Source organism: Gracilinanus agilis, chromosome 1, assembly GCF_016433145.1.
Source record: "Gracilinanus agilis isolate LMUSP501 chromosome 1, AgileGrace, whole genome shotgun sequence".
NCBI lineage: Eukaryota > Metazoa > Chordata > Mammalia > Didelphimorphia > Didelphidae > Gracilinanus > Gracilinanus agilis.
In genome coordinates this window covers 124382976-124406915 of record NC_058130.1, presented here as the reverse complement: position 1 = coordinate 124406915, position 23940 = coordinate 124382976, and the positions used below count along the sequence as shown (strand labels likewise).

General features: G+C 34.9%; 1 protein-coding gene across 1 annotated transcript in view; it reads left to right on the top strand.

Moving 5' to 3' along the window:
* Positions 1-23940, top strand: part of UHRF2 (ubiquitin like with PHD and ring finger domains 2) — a 167323-nt gene that overhangs the window by 70955 nt on the left and 72428 nt on the right. The window contains exon 4 of the mRNA XM_044656620.1: positions 17057-17275. Within this exon, the coding sequence (XP_044512555.1) occupies positions 17057-17275 (219 nt within the window). The remainder of the gene's footprint in view (positions 1-17056; positions 17276-23940) is intronic.

Below are 23940 nucleotides of genomic sequence, written 5' to 3'. Positions count from 1 at the left end.
GTTGATTGGTTCCCTCAGGGATAAATTAATCCTTCACTTTCAGGCTCATACAATAGGACTTGGCACCTTTCCATTGCTTAGTTTTATTGAAAAAAGATATTGAACTTGACCTAGCTTTTACAAGCGGATATCAGAGAAACAATGTCCCAAACTAATCTGAGATCTCTATTTTGGTCTTTTTAAAAATTACATTCTTATTTATTTTATTAAACATTTCTTCAAAAAAAATTTAGTTCCAAATTCTCTCCCTCTATTCCCTTTCTCCTTTCCTTGAGAAAGCAAATAATTTGATAAGAATTATACATGTCAAGTTATGCAAAATACTTCCATAATATTGCAGAAGAAAACAGAAAAAAAGAAAAAAAAAGTTAAAAAAGTATACTTCTATCTGCATTCAGAGTTCATCAGTTTTCTCTCTGGAGGTGAATAAAATTTTTCATCATGTACATTAGAATTATCTTGAGTAATTGTAGATCAAAGTAGCTAAGTCTTTCACAATTGATCATCATTACAACATTGCTGTTACTGTACATACTGTTCTCATTCATACACTTCACTTTGCATCTATTCATATGAGTCTTCTCAGTTTTTTTCTGAAATCATCCATCTTGTCATTTCATGTATTCTATCACAATCATATGCCACAACTTTTTCAGTTGGTAGGCATCCACTCATTCCAATTCTTTGCTACCACAAAAAGTACTGCTATAAATTTTTTTTCAAATAGATCCTTTCCTTTTTTTCTTTGTTCTCTTTAGGATACAGATCTATTAGTAGTCTTGCTGAGTCAAAGGGCATGCACAGTTTTATAGTCCTTTGGGTGTTCCAAATCTAGTTAGATCTTAAACCTAAGGTGTGACCTAAGGTTTTTTTTTTTTTAAATCACAAACATCAGATACATAAGCCAGACCGTCAACTCTGATGCCTTTTAAAAGAAGCAGTAAAGATAGATTATAAAGCTAATTAAAAGTGAAAGAAATGACAACTTCTAAATATCATACAAGTCAGAGTTTTTTTTTAAAAATGGGGAGGGGTAATAAAAATTAAAAAGTGAGAACATGGCAGGGCCACAGGAAAGATGCCATTTCCGTAGTCCATGAGGAATGATATATTTTGAATCTAAATTTTTGTTGTTTCTTTCAGACAGGCAACTTTTGTGTTTATATTGTAGAGTCTTTTGGATCTAGAGTAGATTTTCTCCAGACTTCCATCTTTGACTTGAAATGTTACAGAACTGCAGAATCTCAAAGTTGGAAAACCCTTTAAAGGCCCTCCATTCTAACGCATTCTTGAAAGGTAGTTTTTTAGTTTCTGCTTGAACATCTCAACTAATAGAGAACCCCTCACTCCTGAGGCAGCTTATTCCATTTCTGGATAGCTCTAATTATCTAGAAGTTTATCTATTTAAAAAAAATTCTCCCATTCTGGGTCCAGCTAGATCCAACATTTAAAACTTTTCCACATGGGTACCCTTTTAAGCCCTAAAAACAGGAATCTTGTTTAGTGTCTCTCAATCTTTTGTTCCATTGGATATACATTGCCTAATCCTTCAACTGATTGCCATATAATATGATCTCTAGGCTTTTTGCTTTATTAATCATCCTCTTGAATACAGATTTTCAATGGCATTCCTAATATAGAGGAATTGAGAACCAAATATAGTACTCTGTTTATGGTTTGACTGAGGCATAGAGCAGAATTATCACTTCCCTTATACTTAAAACACATTGCTTCTATAAAAGACAATCTATAAAAATTGAGTTTTTTGGCCACCAGGTCACACAATTAAGTTTTTAGTCATCTCTCCATTTTTTTTTGCCTGAATTCTTTGTCTAACTATACTTCTTGAAATTTCTCACTTTTTAAAAAAAAGGCAAATGTAGAATATTTATATTTTTCTCTAATAGGATCTTATTAGATTCACGTGATCATTGTAACATATATAAACCTTTCTGGATAGATACTTTTTCATCTGACATGATGATCATTCCCCCATATTGTTATTTGTAAATGTGTCCTTTACAATTTCACCATTTGCTTTACCTGTGATATTAATGAAAATGTTGAACAACCCTGAGGCAAAGATAGATTCCTAGGGAACTCTACTAGTCATGTCTTTCCAGGTTGACATAAATTAATTTGGACCATATAATTTAACAGGCTTAACTGGCATTTAACCAGCTTAATTCTGTTGATATATTTCTTTTTTTTTTTAAATTTTTTTTAACCCTTGTACTTCGGTGTATTGTCTCATAGGTGGAAGATTGGCAAGGGTGGGCAATGGGAGTCAAGTGTCTTGCCCAGGGTCACACAGCTGGGAAGTGGCTGAGGCCGGGTTTGAACCTAGGACCTCCCGTCTCTAGGCCTGACTCTCACTCCACTGAGCTACCCAGCTGCCCCCTCTGTTGATATATTTCTATATGGTCATCTAACACCATATCACAAGGTTCTGATGGCTGGAGTATCTTTGCTTTGATTGAACATATATAAACATATATGTATATAATATTGAGGAGAAAACAGAAAAACAAAATTTCAGTTGCTCTTAAAATCACCTAAACATTAGAAGTGATAGGTTCAATTAATCTATTCAAGTAGAAGAATCCTCCAGTTTCCTAAAAAATGGAGAAGATAGCAGATTCTCCTTACTTAGAGGTAGGTCTTCAAGAAAAAGTTTAATGACTAGATATCAAGGGTATTGTTGAAAAAATTCTCATTCAGTTAGAGTTTGAACAAGATTGCTTCTGGAGTCTCTTCCAAAACTAGGATTCTATGAAATTTGGAAAAATAGAAAAGAGGAGGAAGATCATCATCTTAAGAGTAGATGTAGATGTCACAGTAGAGAGAGCATTGGGTGTGGAATGAGGAAAACCAGAGTTCATATGTAGCCTCACACATTTATTAATTCTGTGACTCTAGGCTAGTCACTTAAACTGCCTCTCTCAATTTCCTTACCTAGAAAGGAACTTTCCTGGCAGCTGCCAGTGAGGGTCCTATTAAAATTGCAAAATAATTTTGTCCCTTTTACTTGTCTTTCCTGATCCTCTGGTACCAAATACCCATCTTGGTCCAAAATTTCACACTCTAACCAAACATTCTTTCTCAGGAAGAGTCCCCATTATCCAGTGTTTTCCCCATTTCCCCCTTAAATCAAACTCAAATTTGTTGATCTCAGGTAGATGGTATTCTAATCAAAGCTACTTACAGTGTGAATGATGGGAAGGTTTAAACGTCCTGGTGCTTATTTTTACTTTAATATGGCCACTTATTAAACCATTTGAGTTTCTGTTTGTTAAAATATAGAGGGAGACAAGTGAGCTCTTGGTCTTGTTGCTTTTTAGTTGTTCCATTCCCCTTTGCAAGTGGATATCATAGTCCTATGAGCTGAAAGGGATCTTTGAGACTCTATCCCTCTCATTTTTCCTTTTGAGAAACCTGAAAACCCTTCTCCCTGAAGAGGGAAAGTACCTAAAATCCAAGGCCCTTGACTCCAAATGTAACCCTCTTTCCACTGCACCACATCACCATCTGGGTATTTCCTTGAGTTTCATCAAAAAGAAGCATGTTTTCTAAACAGCCACCAAATACTCTTCCTTGGCCATGGCTCTCTTTAGTGTTCCTCTATTGATTTTAGAATAAAATATAAATCCCCCACTTGGCTTTTCAGAATAATTATAGCCCTTCATGACTCAGTTCAGGCGACACTTCCTCCTAGGTCTTTCTAATTACTAATGCTGTGTTCCTCCTCAAAATACTTTGTTTGTTTATCTGTGTATGTGTTTCCCCACTAAAGTATAAGTTCCTTGAAGGCAGAGGCTGGTTTTAATTTTGCATCCACAACATCCTCCACAGTACCTTGCACATAATTGATGTGGTGGTGATGTTGGGTGATAATGGCTGGTTAGTGAATATGCAAAATCTAATAGTGAACCCAGAAGATTTTATATATGTATACATTGATTAAAATCCTAATTCTGCTTGCTAAAATAATACCATATCTTTGGGCAGTTTACTTGAGCTGGGTAGACTATAGTTTCATTGTCTCTTAAAAAAGGGCATTGGACTAGATGATTTTTAAAGCCACTTTCAACTCTAAATCCTCTGAGCTTTAATTATTTAATAATTTAATTTTCTAATTTAACATATTTATAATTTATATTTATTGACTTGTAAATTTATATAATACATTAAATAATTTAATTTTTTTATCATGCTTGGGAATTTAAGATATCCCTAGATTTGTAGAGATTTAATCATGGGAATAATTTCATTCTAGCTCCAGAATGGTAAAAAGCCTTAACATTAGATTCTAGACATACTTTGTTCTTAATCAGCACAGTCCCTAACCATCTGTAGTAGAGTAGGGAATATATGCAAACATGCTATTAACAGCCCCTAGCACAATATCTTCCTATGTAATAAATATTTGAAAAATGCTTATTGAATTGACCAATTGAGAGACTCATGATATAAAATGATTGTCACATGATGGTTTCTAAAGTTGAGTAGATTTGGTAATGGCCTAATACAGAGATTTATTATATTGTTCAGGTTTCTCATGGAGAAAATTTACAAGTATACTTTATGTTCTTTTCATGTCTGTTTAATTTTTAATCTGTAGTATGATGTTTTTTTAGGAGTAATTATTTTGGGGGTAGCTTTGGTTTTTAAAAAAAACTTCAAAAGAGAAATAGCAGTGATATTATCAGTGCTATTAGCATGATTTGATCTTTGTAGGTTTAGTCTTCAGGGGAAATTAATCATCTCTTTATAAATCATAGCTGAACATTTTATATTAATTTTTATTAAGTGGAGAAGAACAATTTATATTAATTCCTTTAAGCTAGTTTTAGAAAACTTCGTATTCTTTGTTCTTAGATAGATATACTAATCATCCTTGATGAGTACTTAATCACTAGGCCACTACCTTCTTTGAAATTGCCCTTCTTTGACTTTGGCATTGAAGTATCATCATATACCTCATACACATATACCTCTCCAATTCTCTTTATGTTCTTTTATTGGCCCCCTCTTTCCTTGTCTAAATGAGGGTATTTCTCAAAGTTGCACTACCTTCGATCTCCTCCTCCCCCTTTTCCTTACTGCTTTCTAGATGACCTCATCCGTTCTTAGATTTTTATCACTTCAATGAATAACTGGCTCAGTTTAGAGCCTGTTTTCTAACCTTGTTTTCTTCAGAGTCTAATCTCCAGTCAACAAAAATATTCTGTATAGCTATACATGGCTACCGTAACATCATATCAAATTTAGCCTATTTAAAGTTTAACTCATATAATACTTCAAATCAGCCTTTCCTCTTCTCTATTAATTTTTACCTTTACTCTTCTAGTTGCTCATCCTCAGAGCTGTTTGATTTCCTTTTTGCTTAAAGTACCAATTTGGACAAAGCATTATTTTAAGATTAACTTGGAAGATAGAGGTTATAGTAAGTAAAAGAGAAGAAACTAATTATGAGTCTATTTAGAATAGGTTCTTATTAACTTTGAACTGACTACTCTAATAGCCTCTTCACTGATCTAACCTTCTCTCTCTACTTCTCTGTCCTGTGGGCTAATCTCAAAAGTCTTTTTTTGATCCTTCAGTGATTTCTCTTTGCTCAAATAAAGATAAAAGTCCTTAATTTGGCATTAGAGGTCCTTAATGATCTGGCACTAGTAAATGTTTTGCTCATGAAGAGGAAAAGGAAAGTGCTAACCTCTGCTATGATAGAGAGTAGAAGGATGGATACAGACAGAGAAAAGAAAAAAAGCAAGAACTCCAGATATTTGGAACTTTGTAATAGAAGAATCTTGCTATAGAGCACAGCACTGGATACTTTGAGGATTAAATTACTTCATATACTTCAGGGAATGATCATATGAATCTACTGTTGCTACCAGGAGAGAAGCCACTCAAGAATGACTAGATGAATAGCAAATGAGTGCTACTGGTTTCTTACTCCCTGTTGAGGGGTGTGGAGACACTCCATGTATTGACTTGATGAGTAGTTGAGAGGTATAATTAATGTCTTCTAGGCAGGTGGGATGCTGTATACTGACTTTCCTCCAAGTGTATAAAGAAGAGAGCAAAATTTAGAGTCAGAAGGACTGATTTCAAATCTCAGCTAAGTCAGTTACTTTGTAAATGAACCTTTTCAATTGGGCAGGGAGGGGTGCTCAATTTTCTCAGCTGTAAAATAAGGGAATTCAGTGAGATAATTTCTATGCAAGTAATTTAACAGAAAATAACCCATTATATAGTTATCTTTTGAGGGTATCATCATTTAGAATAATAATAGATATCATTATAGTTATACAGTTAAAAAAAGTTTAAAAAAAGTTTATACTATGTCTCAAAATTTTTTAATTCTCAATAAAACAATTAAAATACCTGTTTATAGACATCTGACATTCATAATATAATAGCTTAGTGAATTTTTTAATATTGAGAAGGTCTTTAAGATTTTCTACTTTGTTGCCATAGTTGGAGCATCAATTGATAACTTCTTTTTTTTCTTTACTTTTTTTTTTATTTTAAACCCTTAACTTCTGTGTATTGACTTATAGGTGGAAGAGTGGTAAGGGTAGGTAATGGGGGTCAAGTGACTTGCCCAGGGTCACACAGCTGGGAAGTGTCTGAGGCTGGATTTGAACCTAGGACCTCCCGTCTCTAGGCCTGGCTCTCAATCCACTGAGCTACCCAGCTGCCCCTTGATAACTTCTTTTACTGTCAGGTATATATAAGATACTGCTTAGGAAAAGACAATCCAAAAGAATTTAAGTCAGTTTTTCTTTGCAAGGATTAACAATTTATATGTGAATATAGCAATTAATCAATTAAAAAACATTTATTAAGTGCTTTCTATGTACCAGGCACAGCCTAGCAATATTGTCTAAAAGACTGATATCTCAGAGATGGTACTGAATCTGGGTTTTGAAGTATGAGTCCAATTGAGGTAACTGGAGAAAAATCTAAAAAGAATACAGATAGAGAATATGGCATGAATAAAGGCCTAGGGTTAGGAAGAACATTAAAAGTATGTCTAAGTATGCTAGGCTATTGGGAACAGATTGTGTGGAGGGAAGTAAAAGATAGACATGAGATTTAATTGTAGAATCTTAAGGAATGTATTTGTAGGTTAAAATAGAAGAGCATAGAGGATATTAGAGTTAGGGACATCAGTTAAGGAAACTTTCCCAATAATCCAGGTTTCAGGTGTGATCCGAATCTAAGTTTATGTTATAGCAGAAGAAAGGGACAACTATATAGAATACATTATGATGAAAAGATTACCAGAACCTGATGATTGAGGACAATGAGAAAGAAGTGAACAAAATAGATCTCCATTTTTTTCAAACTTAGATAAATTATTGGTATCCAAAATTGAGGAAGGAAAATTACATTTGGAGGGAAGATGAGGTTATTGTTGCACATACTACTATCATGTAAATCTTCACTCAAGTGGAAGTATTCAATAGATTCTTGGAGCTATAGGCTAGTAATATCAGAATTAAGAGGTGATATCTTGAAATTAGATGAATGGATTAAGCTTCCGATGAAGCTTAATAGAGACACATCAGAAAAGTGGGCCAAGAATCAAACTTGGGACATACCCATACATAGGCAACAGGGAGAAGAAAAAGGAACAGAGATCAGTTCATCAGTTAATCAACATTTATTCGTTGCCTGCACTATGTTGGACATTGTGCTAGATACTGGGGACAAAAAGATGAAAAAAATGACAGTTTCTTCTCTCAAAGAACTAACTTATAGTCCAGTAGTAAAGAAAAGCATGTACATATATAAATATAGATTTACATATATAAATAAACATGGTATTTATACTAAACGATGTGCTAGGTGGCTCAGTGGCTAAAGCATTGGACCTGGAGAAAGGAAGACCTGAGTTCAAATTCAGCCTCAAATACTATCAGTATGACCATTCTCTGCCTCAGGTTCCTTATGTGTAAAATGGGGGCTAACAATAGCACCTACCTCTCAGGATTGTTGTGAGAATCAACTGAAATAATTGTAAAGCACTTATTAGTTCAGTGGCTGGCATATACTAAGTGCTATATAAGTGTTTAAAATAAGCAAATATAATACATTAGAGAAAAAAGGTCCTAGCAGTGAGGATGATGAAAGATATGAAGATTACTTGAGCTGAGTCTTAAAGGAAATTAACGATTCTGAGAGATAAAGATGAGTAAGTGGGTACATTCCAGGCATGAATTGTAAATACAGAGGAATGAAGATCTGCAAAAGAGGTGTGGTCCTCTGTTTGAAGAACATAAAAATTAGTTTGGCTAGTCTAAAGAGTAGAATATGGGATAGGGAACAATGTAGATTGAAGCTGGAAAGAAAGCTGGACCCAAATTAGGAAGAGCATTAAATGCTAAATAGGAGTTTATATTTTATTTTAGAGGCAATAGGCACCCAACCACTAGAGACTATCTAGAGGTAATTGCCTTGGTCAGACCTCTGTAGAAGATAGATGAGAGAAGAGATTTAAGGAAGGAAGACCATCAGTAGACCTATTATTACAGGCCATCTGAGAGATGATGAGGGTCTAGGCTGAGGTGATAATTCTATGAGTCATGAGAGGGGGAAAAAAGGGTATAGATGGGGAAAATGTTATTGAGGTAGAAATGGCAAGTTTAGGCAACTGATTGGATTTATTTTAAAGGGGAATGAGGTACTGAATTGTAATTCTGAGTTTACAAACCCAGAAAACTAGAAGAATGTTGAAGAGTCATGAAAGATTAATGTCATATTGTGAAAACTCAGGGAAAAGAGATAGTGAACATCATTGACTGCTACAGAAAGTTCAGGGACGATATGGGACTAAGAAGAAGCCACCACATTTGGGGATTAAGAAGTTTTAACTTTTGAGGCCACTAATTTAATAGTAATCAGGCTGAAAATCATATTGCAGAGGATTAAGGAATGAATTTGTGAGAAAACAGTAGAGTTTAAGCACTGATTTGAGAATGTGGCAATAAGAGGAAGAAAAGAAAAAAAGAACAGTGTAACTTCTATAGTTATTACCTTAATTGGACTACATTGTGATCTCCTTTTTCGAAGTATACAAATCTCCAGTAGTATGAGTTCTTGAAGTTGGAGTGAGATCCACGTGATAGTGAGATTACATTGTTTTCACATTTATTCAGCAGGAATTCAGCGGGAGTTAGGAAATGCCTAGTTTACCTGGTCTGTGCTACCAAATTCGTTACATATAAATAAAGCAGGGAGGAGTGAGTGTGCCAGCTTAAAAGGGCAGTCAGTTCAGTATCCATCTTTTTTACATGTATTATGTTTCATGTCACTGATCCTGATCCATGAAATTGGCTTTTAATACTATGCTAACGGTCACATTTTATGTATTAATCACTGTGCTCAGCTCTGAAAATACAAAGATAAAAGATGATCCTTGACCTCAAGGAACTCACCTTCTGTTGGAGGGAGACAACAAACAGACAACTGTACAAATAAGTTATGTACAAGATAAATTGGAGATGATCAATAAAGAGAAAACATTGGCTGATATACAATAAATTGCCAATAGATAAGTGAGAGTGAGGTTGATAGAGGAAGCAATATGCTGAAAGAGATGGGAAAGCATGGGATCTCTTATGCATTTAGAGCAGTTTGCCTTGGCAAGGAGAAGGACCTCATTATATACAACAACAGTGAAGGAGGAAATAGTGGCAAAAGACATCTGGATAATGTGAGATGAAGGCAGAAGAGAGGAATCTCAGCAAATAGTTACAATATTTTTTAGTAAAATATGAAGCAAAGTTCTCAATTGAGGGAGTAAGGAGAGTGGGGAACCATAAAATGTTTGAGGTGGAACATAAAGGTTTGAAAGAGTTACTGTGGTGAGTGGATGGCATTAACTAGGGAGAGGTAGTAAAATGTTGCTTGTCACGGTGAGGGCCCAATGAAGATCATGTAACATAAATTTGCCAGTAAAGCAGTCAGCCTAGCTTCATGATTTTCTTCACCCTGAATCAATAACACATGACTAGGAGCAAAGACAGCAGATAATGAGAATAGTCCAAGATTAGAGAAATAATTAGGGCTTCTAGTGTTTAGAGATAACAAAGAAGATAAAGGAGGTATATGGAAACTAAAGTTAATATTTAGTTCTTCTTAAGAACAATCTTTTCATCCCTCTCAGCACTGCTCTCCCCACATGACCTTGTTTCTATCCCATCCTCACTTTCTATTCTTCTATCAGTTTATCTACTTGATTCTTACTTGTAGCCTAAAAATATCTCCAGATCTTCCCCATCTTTAAAAAACTTTCCCTTATCCTACCACCTACACCCCCCCAAGCCATTATATGTTCTGTCCCTTTAACAACTAGAATCCTAGAAAAGACCATGGTGTCCTCCACTTCCTCACCTTCCACTTACTTAATCCTTTTAACCTGGCTTTTGACTCAACCACTCAAATAAAAGTGCTCTCTTCAATGGCATCCTCTCTATTCCTCCCTAGAGATCTCATAATTGATAAATCCAATGGCCTTTTCTCAGTCCCCATTTTGAACTCTGCAGTTTTTGATAGTGTTGAATGTATCCTCCAGTGTACTCTCTTCTCCTTTGGTTTCTTTGGGCACTGTTTTTCCCTAATTCTCCAATTTCTCTTAACTGCTCCTTTACTGGATCAACATCTATGGCCCACTCCTTAAATGTTTGTATAGTGCAGGGCTCTATTATGAAGCTTCATTTCTCTCACTTTATACATTTTGGTGATATAATCAGCTATCATGGTTAAATCTGTGTTTCTAACCTTAATTACTGCTCCAGGCTCCAGTCCATTGCCTGCTGGACATCTCTGCTTCTAACTTCCATCCGCATCAAAAACTCAGTATATCCAAAACAGCTCATTACTTTTAACTAGGTGGTACAGTGACTAGAATACAGGGCCTGCTTGCAGTCAGAAGGACCAATCCTTAACACTTCTCCTTTTTTCGACTCCCTGAACCCCCATTTCTAAACAATCGCTCAGTCTTTTTGATTCTGCCTCCAGAGCATATCATATTGTGCTTTCCTCTTCATTCACATGGCTACCACCTTAATTCAGATCCTTATATGAATTATTGCAATGGGCTATTTTATTTGTTCTTCTAGCTTTCAGTCTCTCTCCTCTCTTCAATCAATCCTCCCCACAACTGCAGAAATAATCCTCCTGAAGCACAGGATCTGACAGTGTCAATCCCTTTGTTCAAGCTACAGTGATTCACTTTTGCCCCTAGGATAAAAAGCAGCCTCTGTCATTTGTCATTTTAAGCCATTCATAATCTTACTCCAGCCATGTTTCAGGACCTATCTTTACTCCCCTTCACACATTCTATATTCTAGCCAAACTGGCTTATTACCAACAACCCAAATATATTTATTTTCTTCATATTTTCTGCCTAAGTTGAACTCTATGCATTTTATCCTATACAAAAACATCAATCTTCCCGGTTCTACCTAACTCCTAGCCTCTGAATTACTTCATATTCCCTTTTTATTTATGTATGTATGTGTCTCCCTGTTTAGATGATGACTCCCCCTTGAGGATAGAGACTATTTCATATTTGTATTTTTATCCAGCCCTTAATACAATTCAGTGTTTTGCATATAGTAAGTTCTAAATACTGGTTGATTGAACTGAAGTGATTTTAACAAAGCAGAGCCTTCTCAAATCTCCAAAACCAATGTCTTGATGAAGCATTGCAGAACTTTAATATAGGATTCTTACTATATTATGTTAATATAACTCCCAGCCCTCACACTTAGAAAAAAAATCCCAAACTCACATTCTCCTTTGCAAGGATGCTTTTATTTGGGGGTAAGAAATATATGATAGTTTTTTTAGTTGTTTTTTATTTTAAGGGAAAATTATTATCCCAGCAGATGTACATGTAGGTACCTTTTTGTCAGTAGATTAAGACCCTTCTCTTCATCAGTGAGTACCTAGTTAAGAGGCAAAATAGTGGAGGGAATGTGTGTGTGTGTGTGTGTGTGTGTGTACATGTGTAAATAAATAAATAATCTGGAGAGAGCCTAGTTAAAATCCTATATCTGACACTTATTTTGTGATGCCAGACAAGTTATTTAACCTCCCTAAGTTTCATCTATAAAACTGGAATAATCTCCAATAGTGATGACCTTAGAAAACTATGAGGATAAGATGAAATTATGTATGTTAAGTGCTTTGCAAATCTTATAGCATACTTAACTTTTTTGCATATAACAAGCATATGACTTTTTATAAATATTGGGAATGAGTTTTAAATATTCTATTGATTTCTAGTAGTGTTGGGGAAAGAGTATTAGAAAAACTCACATGTGGACAGAATTAATACATTTCTGTATCATATCATAGGAATGCACAAATATTTTCTGTGGCAAAGGAAAACTGGAATCTTTACACATGGGCAACTGATTGCTAAGAAAGGTTTCCATAGTGATGAGAGACCACATGAGAATTTTTATGTTCTAGTATTAATATTTAAAATTAGAAACAAATTCAGTAGTTCACTTTAGGAATGCAGAGAGTTTTTGCGTGTTTCAGATCATCTTGTGGAGCTTTTGTATAAATAGAAAAAAAAGTCTGAATTGACATGATTTCCTGATAAATATATTAACTTAGCATAGATATTTGTAAAATGATATTAAAAATAATTTTGGCTTATTAGGAATATAAGTATCTATAAATATACTATTAAATCTACTTTTTCATTTTATCTCCTTTTTCCACCAATGATGCCTTTGGAGAATATAAACTGTAAATAGTATTAATAGGTTTGTTATCTCAAGGAGGGGATATTCTCTTATTAATCATAACCCATGCAACCACTCTTCTGAAAGTCTTTTCTATCCATTCCATACTGTAGTGTTAAGAGCATAGGCTTAGGAATTATTTAACATGGATTTGAATGCTCTGCCTTAGGTACTTAAACTTGCTGGACAGCAAGTTTCCTCATCTAACATGAGATTTGCTCTAGATTATTTCAGAAGTTCCTTTCAGTGCTAAATCTTATAGTCTTTCCATGGTTATTCTATAGAACAGGGGTCGGCAACGTATGGCTCTCGAGCCATATCTGGCTTTTTTGAGGGCCAGATATGGCTCTTTCTGCAGGAGCCATAAAGTCAATTTTTTTTTTCAGGCGCTGTTACAGGAGCGCTCACTGTGAGCACTGTACGGCTCTCACGAAATTACATTTTAAAAAACGTGGCGTTTATAGCTCTCACAGCCAAAAAGGTTGCCGACCCCACTTCTTTTGGTTCTTTTTAATATTTCATGGATACCCAAGCCATATTTACATAGTTCATGTTAGACCACATTCTTACTCACCTTGTTCAGATAACTATTATGTTATTCTGCGTTTATGTCTTTTGATATCTTTTATGTTATTCTGTGATCATGTCATTGTTAGTCATAGTCTTCATATTTCCATTACCCTTTTATCACTTGCAATTCTGACTCATCTGAGATCATGATATTCCATGAATCTTATCCATTTAGCATTAGTGAGACAATTTTGATCTTTTTTTTAAATGGATTTTTTTCATTCAGTGGCAACATAGGAAAATTAAAAATGAAAGAAATGGCTGGCCATTTGAGTTTTGAATCATAGAATATGATCAAGAAATTTCTAAAACATCCCTGGTTCTATGCAGTGAGCACATGAGCTGTAAGCAGGAGCATCTGTAAGATTTTCTGTCAATAGCACATTCCATTTTCATTTGCATTTTATAAAAGCACACAAATATGAGGTGTTAACATACAACTTACCCCTAAGAATGTCATATATTCCACTCTTTGTATGGTTTTCACTCCCTCTTCCAATCTGTTTTCATATTAACAAGTTTAAGTTCCCAGAGACAAATCACCACCACAGGACTGTATCCAAATTTTGGAGGGCCTAAATAGTATTGAAAAGAAATACTTAACCATGCTATCTCAAACCCCCATACAGTATGTTTTCTATTTATACAATCAGCCACTGATGATAATGAAGTTTTTGATTCAATCATAACCATTTGCTTGACAATAAAACAAAATAAATAATATTATAGTTATATATATTTTAAAGTAGAAATTATTAGACATGGCAATAGATGGAATATTGAAACTAGTGAGTGTGAGGAACTGAGAATGACCCTGATGTTTGTGGTCTAGGAGGATGGTGATGCCTCAACACTGTTTAGAACCTGTTGACTTTGAGGTGAACAAAAAGCAGTTGGAAATTAGTAGGTAGCTCAGGAAAGTGAGTAGGGTTAGATATATAGATCTGGAAGTCATATGACTAGTGATGTTAACTGAAATCATGGTTGCTGAAGAGATAACAAAGTGAGAGAGTAGTAAAAAGAGAAGGGGGCCCAAGTTAGAACCTTGAGGACACCTACATTTCAAAAGCATGGCATGGAAAGAAAACCAAAGAGGAGCCATTATATGGGGGGAGGAGGAGGAGGAAGAAAGAGCAATGTCACAAAAACCTAGAGAAGTGATAGTATAAAAAAGATGATTGACAGTTGTTCAGTGTTACAGAGAGGTCTTGGAGGATAAAGATTGGGGAAAGACCATTGGATTTAGATTCTAAGAGAGCTTTGGTAATTTTAGAGAGGTTGTTTTCAGTTGACATTCAAGAAATATACAGTATAAATGGAAAATGATATTAGAAGAAGGTTGAAGGAAGAGTAAGAAAGACCTCCTGCAGAAGGTGGAAGTTGACCTGAGTTTTGAAGGAAGCCAGTGAAGATACCAGGCAGAACTGAAGAAGGAAAGTATTCCAAGTATAGGGTACAGGCAGTGCACTTGTGTGGAGAGTTGGGAGATAGTGTAATTGGTGAGGAATAGTAAGTAGGCCAGTGAGTACTACCAGCAGGTCAGTGAATGGAAAAGAGTAAAGTATTATAAGACTGAAAAAATTCGAGGGGGACAGGTTATTGAAGTAGTTCAGATAGTAAACAAAGGATTTTATATTTGATCCTGGAGGTGTTAGGGAATAGATGAGTGACCTAGTCAAACTTAATGCTTTAGGAAGATCATTTTGGATTGGTAGGGAGAGGCTTGAGACAATTAATTAGAAGGCTTTTGTAGTAGTCTGAACTAGAGTAGTAGCTATAGGAGCAAAAAGAATATTAGAGATGTCATGAAGGTTAAAATGACAAAATTTGACAAGAGATTGGATATGTGGGATGAGTACAGGAAACATAAGTGAACTGTGCCAGTTCATCATCTGGTTTACACTAGGTGGCCAACCTATATTTGTAAGAATGAATGAATAAATAAGCATTTATTAAGGGTTTGTCTTAAGAGCTACTGAGAGAAATAGAAAAAACAGTTCTTGTTCCCAGGATCCTCACATTCTAATGGGGAAGACATAACATATAGAAGGTTTTAGCTACAAATCAGGTGAAAAGGTCCCATGGTTCTTAGAATACAGTTGCAAAGCAGATGGTAAAACTTCTTCTTAAATGTTATTTACATTAATAAAATCCTTTCCATTTCTAATCCTAAACTATTTGATAGTGCCATGGACTTTGGAAACAAATAGACATCTACAAGGTTGCTTCCCATAATAACAGCTGTGGATATTGCTATGGAAAATTTGCAATTTCAAAGGTTTTTTCATTCAGAGTCTTGGGGAGTCTTCATTAGGGATATGATAGGCAAGGTGATAGTTTGACTAATCTGGCACATGTGCTGCTTCTTGTTTGTCCCTTAGAATGCCCCTCTCCTTCAGCTAGGCTAGTTTCCCTGTACACTAAGTGGCAGTTGGCAAGGAAAGGTCCTTTCTCCAGATAATGGCTGGGCTAGGAGCAGGATTAGTAGTCTGGAGAATCCTGCCCAACCCCAGAAGTTTGTGCCTACCTGCTGGTTTGTGGTACTTGGTTATTAGTTGTTGGTTGTGATTAAGGAAGGTGAACCCCCTTCTCCATGATAATTTTTCTCCTCAAAAATGATTGTGAGTACTGAAAGCAGGTCTGGTTATTTGCAAATCTCCTATTTCAGTTTTGAGAACTGGTAAAGCTTGTGCCCCATCTCCTTTTCAGGGTGCACAGGTACATAAATATTTATATATAGTATATACTACAGTAATAGATCTAGATGGCTCAACTTTTATCCTTCCATAGTTTTGTGTGAAAGATCTATCCCTACATAATTTTGAAAAGAAAGGTGCTTGGCTAGAATTATAGTAGCCTGTGCAATGTTTTTAGGCAGGGATGTATAGAGGAAAGCATGCTAGTATGATTCATAGGGCTATAGGTTTTGGGGGAGGGGACTGGGATATGGAACAAGACTTCTCTGTAGTTGCAACAAAAGCTGACACTTTGTTATTCTATCTTCCTCAAAAATGGCAGGCCCCCCAGGTTCTTGTTTTCATTGATCATTGGCAACTGGAGTAATGAAAAACTGCTCAGCAATGGGTTAGGATGCAAGCAAAATTGGAATCTGACATCTTAGCTTACCTAAACACAGGTAGATTTAATCCTTTATTTTAAAGGATTTAAGTCTTAAAAGAATTGACATCCTACTACTTAAAATAGTAGACTACTTGTTATTTAATAAACTATAAGCAAACATTTTTATTTAAAGGTTCACATCTCAGTGCATGTATACAGAAGAGCTCTGATTTTGAATGTAACTATTAGGTAAGAAGAGCTGACTTCAAAATCAGTAAAGCCCCTTCTAAATTTACAGATAAGATGTAATTTAGAAAGGGAAAAATGTATTATTGTATTCCTTTTTAATCATTAAAAATGAGGAAAGTAATTGTAAAACCTTTTGATTCTATATACCTATAGAAATTTAAATCTTAATTTGAAATAAGAAAAAGTAGAAGAGCTTGATACAATAAAAGTCCTAATCTAGAAATTATCATGTTTTCAGTTGAAGAATTATCATTTATTTTATTCCTTATTTAATTGTGCCCAATTTAATGTTCTAATTAAAAAGTATAATTTTCAGTATATGTAATTGTGTTTTGTTTCAAAATGGCTTGAATGGAGATAACCATAGATATACTTATTATAATCTATTTTTTGTCTTCCAGATATCCAGAAAATGGTATTGTAGAAATGCGTCCCAAAAATCTTCGACCAAGAGCAAGAAAAACTCTTAAGTGGAATGAACTAAAAGTAGGTGATTTGGTGATGGTTAACTACAATGTAGACACTCCCGAAGAACGAGGATTCTGGTATGATGCAGAGATTACCACATTGAAGGAAATCTCAAGGACTAATAAAGAAGTTCATGCAAAAATTATGCTAGGGTAAGATTTACTTTGCATTGTACCTAGAGAATTAATCTAGGCATGTATGTTTTAAGTACTGAACTCTCAAAATAGCACACTGGCATTTTGTACCAAATGTCGTCTTGTAATGCAATTGGAATTTCTTGTTCATATGAGTAGCAACAATTTTTTCAAAAATTTTAAAACTTTTCTTCTCAGGGATTTTCAGTGTTAGTCATATGTTTATAACTAAATTGGGAATCATATTTGTGTTAAGAATGATGGCTAATCTTTTTTGCCAGAAATAAAATTAGGTCTTTGTGTTTTGGTGTGGTAAAGGAGTGAAGATAATAATCACTAGTAGCCTTGACATTTTAGTTACCAAGATTTTGTTCGATATGTTAGTGAAAGCATATGACAGTTTTGTGAGAATAGTGTTAAAAAGACTTCTACCCTTTACCCTTTTTTTAGGCATCATTAAACTAATATCCATTGTTTGTTTCATAGGTTGCCTTAACCAAAAAAATTTATTGCCTAGTCCAGCCTACTGTTGTTGAGCTTCTCCATACTTGGCTAGGCTTGTCCTTAGACACATTCTGTTGCCAGGAAAATACTTGAAGTCTTTTTGGCATGATAGAATATTCCAGATCCGATGTTGTACTGGCCTAGCCTAAAAGAATCTCTTACTTCTATAGACACAGTGAAAGGATGGCAGAAAAGGTTCTAAGAATCATATGGTTTTGTGAGCATCTAAAAGCATCAGTTTTACTGCTGACAATCTGAGTGTTTAGTCATTTTCCAGTGACTAATGAGTCATATTCAAGGAACTAAACTGTATTAACTTTAACATTTTCACTGCAACAGAAAGTAGAACATATAGGACGTTTGCAGCTAACTGGAAGAAGAATGAGTTTCTCCTTAGAGCAACACAAAATTAGGAAGTAGAAAAGTTGGTCCTTTCCTACTCTTAAAGACAATAAGAAACTTAATTTCATAGGACACATAGTCATCCCATTATAGTACTCATGATGAATATAAGTAAAAATAATGTCATAAAAAATGCAGCTCATGGGCCTATCTGTTACAGAGGATAAGAAAATAGAGAAATTCTGTAAGGAATTTTATAAGATCTCTGAACTAAATTTTTACAGAATGGCTTAAAGGAGGATGCCCGCCCCAAAACATTTATTTTTGAAAGTACAGTTCATAATAAATGAAAAAGGACAAAGGCTTTTAGGCCACATGGAATCCTTACATCTATTTGTTAGGAATAATTTAGTCAAGAAAAGAGTCGGAATTTACTGGGCATGGCAAGCACAAAACACCCCCTCCACCCTGCCACCGCAAAAAACTGACCATATCTTAACAACTAGAAAGAGAGGTACCTATGGTAATGAAGAGGCAGGAAAACCTAGGTTTGTCTGTCTCTGATGTATAGTGGCTGTGTAGTCTTAAACAAATCATTTAACTCTCAGTACTCTAGGTAACTCCCTAGAAGCACAAGTTACAAAAATGTGCCAACAAGCATTGATAGGAGTTTCCATGCTTCTCACTCTGGAGTTCTCTCTATCACAGGTTCAGGTCCAGCCCCTATCCTTATCCCTAATAGACAGGAAATTACTAGTTACTATTGTGTGAGTCATTTCTGGATCAGATATGTAGTCAGACCACTGATTGTTAGAAAAAATGTACCATGTTTAGAAGATAAAAATGACAATGCATGGCTTGAAATAAAACAGTTACCAACCTGACCTATTTAAATAAATTGACACTGAAAAATGGGAAATGAATATACAGACATCAACATGTACTGTTACCATTTCACAACCTCTCATTACATGTTATTTTATAAAAATTAGTAAGTACTAAGACCATATTCTTGTCTTCATTGTTCTAATTTGTCTTTTTTAAATTACCTTTTTGTTGTCTATCACCAATATTAAAAATCCTATGTATGATTATTTCAGGTGAGGTGAGTCTCACTAATCTTTTGATCTTTTAGACTTTCACCTAATGTACTTTCTACATTAGTACCAAAGGCTAGAATGAATATCTGATGGCATGGAACTACAGTAACCTAAGGAATTACATTGTTTACATTTCAGGACACATTTTTTGTTTTATGTATTAAAATACTTGCCTAACCTATAGCTGTGTTTATGTGGATATAGCTGGTATTTTGCATGGATCATTTTGTGTAGAAACAACTAAAGTTTCCTGATTAGGCTTTATCATTTTTCTTGCTCATTGGCCATCTACGTGAAATAACAACTTAACCTCCTTCCTTATCCACATTATATTTTCCTTCATTGTCTTCATACAAGGAAAGCAACATATTCTTAACTCTGACACTTTTTCCCCTTTACTCTTCATTGAAATTATGCTTATCTTACAGTAATATTTAGTTTTTAATTGAAGTTTTTCCTCTTTACTCTCTATATCCTCCATCATTCTTTTGAACAAAGAATAGGCCTACTTCTTTGGGTAGCTAAGTTAACATTTGACTCAGTGGATTGAAATGCAAATAACTGCTTTTATCTTTATGAGGAATGATCTTCAAACTGGAAAGAGTTGAATAAAAATGTTAAACATAAGATCAAAATAAAGATAAAATTTCCCCCCTTATTTTTTTTTAATTTTTTTTAAACCCTTAACTTTTTGTGTATTGACTTATAGGTGGAAGATTGGTAAGGGTAGGCAATGGGGGTCAAGTGACTTGCCGAGGGTCACACAGCTGGGAAGTGTCTGAGGCCGGATTTGAACCTAGGACCTCCCGTCTCTAGGCCTGGCTCTCAATCCACTGAGCTACCCAGCTGCCCCTCCCCCCTTATTTTAAAAGCTATGGAGAAAGTGAATCTAAAAGGATCAAATGCTATTTCTCCTTTGTGTGGTCATTTAGTAAACTCAAAATGCATTTGTCCATAGAAACATGTGGTGGTTATGTTTACAAACTAGCCCCCAAAAGCTTATTATGGGTTGCATATTAAGGCTGAGAGAAAAAGCTTAGCATAATGGATAGGAGCAGCCTTAGAATGAGGAAGATATGGTTGCAGTTTTGACTCTGACACTTACTGACTATCTGGTAGTATGTAAATTAGTTCATCAATAAATAAATCAGTCATCAATCAGCAAGCACTCATTGAGGACTTATTGGGTACTAGGCATTTGGGAAACAAAAATGAAAAACAAAGTTGTCTCTGATTTAGAGGGACCAGTGTTTTATTAGGAGAGAGAATAGTACAGGTTATATCTGGTCTAGATTATGTGATCAGATCTATGCATAAAGGAAAATCAATTTGTCAAGAGTGTGAATTTCAGTTAGAATGGTGAGTGACTTAAGGCAGAAATTCTAATCAGGAGACCTTTGTAATAGTCTGGGCTAGAGATGATGAGAGATTACTCCAAGGTGGTAGTTATGTGAATAGTAAAGTAGGACAAATGCAAGAAAAGAATCAATATAATCCCAAAGTTACCAACTTGGGAGACTAAAAGAAAAAATGGTTGTACCTCAACAGAAATAAAAAAATTCAGAAAAAGTTGGGGGAGAAATAGCATGAACTCTTTTTTGAACAAACTAAGCCTCAAATATACACAGGAGCAGCCAATTGAAAATACTCAATAGCAGTGTTGTTGCAGGCCTGGAACTCAAGAGTGAAACTGGAACTGGATACATATCAAACTGAAAATTACCTGCATAGGGATGATACTTAATTCTCATTGGTGAGGTCATCAAGAAACAGAGTATAAAAGAAAGGAAAAGAGGTCTTAGGACAGAGCCTTGGATTATAATATATAGAGTAATATAACTAAACTAATAAAGGAGACCAAGGAGCAGTCAGGTAGGGAGAAGCTAGGAAGAATGAGAACTCTGAAAAAACGGATCAGATTTAACAATTAAGACATTACTAGTAACTTTGGAAAGAGCAATTCAGTTGAGGACTGAGGTCAGAACTAGATAGAAAAGGGTTGAGAAATGAACAAGGAAGCTATGGGTACAGACAACTTTGTCAGGATTTTGTTTGAAAAAGTGGGGAATTATTGTTTGAGAGATTGGTATGGACTAGAAGATGGATATATAGGAAGACAACAGAGAGCAAACCAGTAGGTTTCCATAGAAAAAACTTTTATGACTTCAAGTTATATATAATGATGATGATGGTGGTAGCTAACATTTATACAAAACCCATTATGTCACCACGCTAAGTACTTTACAATTATCATCTCATTTGGTCCTCACAACAACACTGAGGGGTAGGTGCTATTATTACCCTCCATTTACAGATGAGAAAACTGAGGCAAACAGAATTTTAGTGAATTGCCTATGGTTACATAGCTAGTACCTACCTGTCTGAGACCAGACTTGAACCCAGGTCTTCCTGACTTCAGGCCTAGCACCATTATTTATCAATTTCACTACCTAGCTACTCCTGAGTTGTAGATTTTTCATCTGTAAAGGAGTTTATATGTTGCAAGTTCTCTTCCACACTGGGAAGAAAAGTGTCTGAAACAAAATACTAATAGAACTCTTTACCTTCATTGGTGTTGTTTCATTGACAGTTAATCAGATGATTCTGATGAAACCTTAGGTAAACTTAGAATAAGGAGATTTAATTGGATTCTTTACACAAATAGAAAATCCTCTTTTGTTTTAACACTTGTTAAAAATGGACCTAAAATGAATGTATTGGTGCACTTTCTCATTCAAGTAGGTATAATACAATGGAAGAACCTTTGATATCTTAAGGGGCGTAATAGTTGTGATTATATTGCATAGATTTTAGAAATAGGACATTAGGTTCAATATGAGCCAAGATGTGCCATAAAAGATTTTTCATTTGTTTTAAATTAAAATCTGTATGAGCTTATTTTATGGTGGAAAGTACACTAGATTGGAGTCAGAATACCTGGGTTGGAGTCTGTGTTGTTTTGTTGTTGTTGTTTTATTTTTTTATTAATTTTATTTTGTTTTCCCCCCCAATTACATGTAAAAACCGTTTCCAGCATCTTTCAAAGAATATTGACTGTCTTGAATTCTCTCCCTCCCCCTAGCTCCCTTGAGATGGCAAGCAATCTGATATAGATTCTACATGTATAATCATGTAAGACATTTTTCCATATTAATCCTTTTGTGGAAGGAAACTCAAATAGAAAAAAAAATTAAGAAAGTGAAAAAAGTTTGCTTTGATCTGGATTCAAACTTAGTTCTTTTTCTCTGGAAGTAGATGGCATTTTTTATCACAAAGCCTTTGGGATTGTTTTGGGTCATTGTATAGTTGTTATTCATACTTGTTCATTGAAAAGTATTCCTGCCACTATACAATGTTCTCCTGGTTCTGCTTATTTCACTGTGCTTCAGTTCATATAAGTCTTTCCAGGTTTTTCTGATCTCCTCTTTGTCATTTCTTACAGTACAATAGTTTGAAATCTGTATTTTTGTTTATTACCTGTGTGACTGTAGTCAGGTTGTTTAATTGCCCTGGATTTGGTTTTCCCATCTGAAAAATTAAGAATTTGAACTAGGCCAAGGAACTGGAGTTCCTTCTAATTCTACATGCTATAATCTTTCTTTAAATGAGGAAAAATGAAGGGGATAGTGACTGAGAGCTTTTGTTAGTTGGATTCTAGTTAATTGAGAGTTAGTGAATTATCTTCACCCTAGTTATTTAGGAAGGAAATTTTGACTACTAGCCATGTATTTAAAAAAAAAAAAAAAGGTAGTGCTGACAGTCAGCAAGCTGAATAAGCAATGGAAAGACTTCCATGTGTAGAGAAGGCAAAATTGGTCTAGGTTCAAAGCATTACAAACAAGCAATGGAGTTTTAACATATGTTAATAATTATATATATTTCATAGGAGACACTATGATTTGGCAATTAGTCATAGGAAAAGAAAGCTGGCAATAGAACTTGGAAATCTTTGAGATCTAACTAGGATCTAAAGAGCTAACTCTATTATGTATACTATGTGCAAATGTGGGGAATGTGGAGAGGGACTTTTGTTTTTATTTCAGCCTTGGATGCCTCAAAATTCTTATGATATTATGAAATATTAACTGTATCCCACAAGGTCACACAGTTCTAGTGAATACAATATTATATAGTTACCATGTGAGATACTGATGTATTACTTCTTGGTACCTGTTTTGAAATTTCATGAGATGGATTCATGCCATTTTTTCTTGGGATGAGCATCTTGGTGTTCCATTTGTTAATTATTGTTAAAGCCACTATGCATAAAATTCATGTGATTTTAAAATTCTTTTTCTATGAACTTGCTTGTTTCATTTTCAGAAAAGAAATTAATTCCATCTAGCAAACTTCTTTAAGACTTGATTCCTTTACCTAAAATTTACATTAGTTATTCATGGTCATAAAAGGTAGTGAACTCAATGCCCCAAGTATAGAAAATTGAACCAAAAGGTAGAATTTTAGGGCAAGAAATGAACTTACCAAATTCCACAGAACATATAATCCACCATTTTCATTTAGGCCCCTCCACTTACTAACTAATGGCATGTAGATTCTACTAATACTTTAACCCTTACCTACAGGCAGAAGAGCAATAAGGGCTGTACGAATGAGGTTAAGTGACTTGCCCAAGGTTACACTGCTAGGAAGTGTCTGAGGCCACATTTGAACCTAGGACTTTTTATCTCCAAGCCTGACTCTCTTTCTACTGAGATACCTCGCTGAGCCTCCACTACT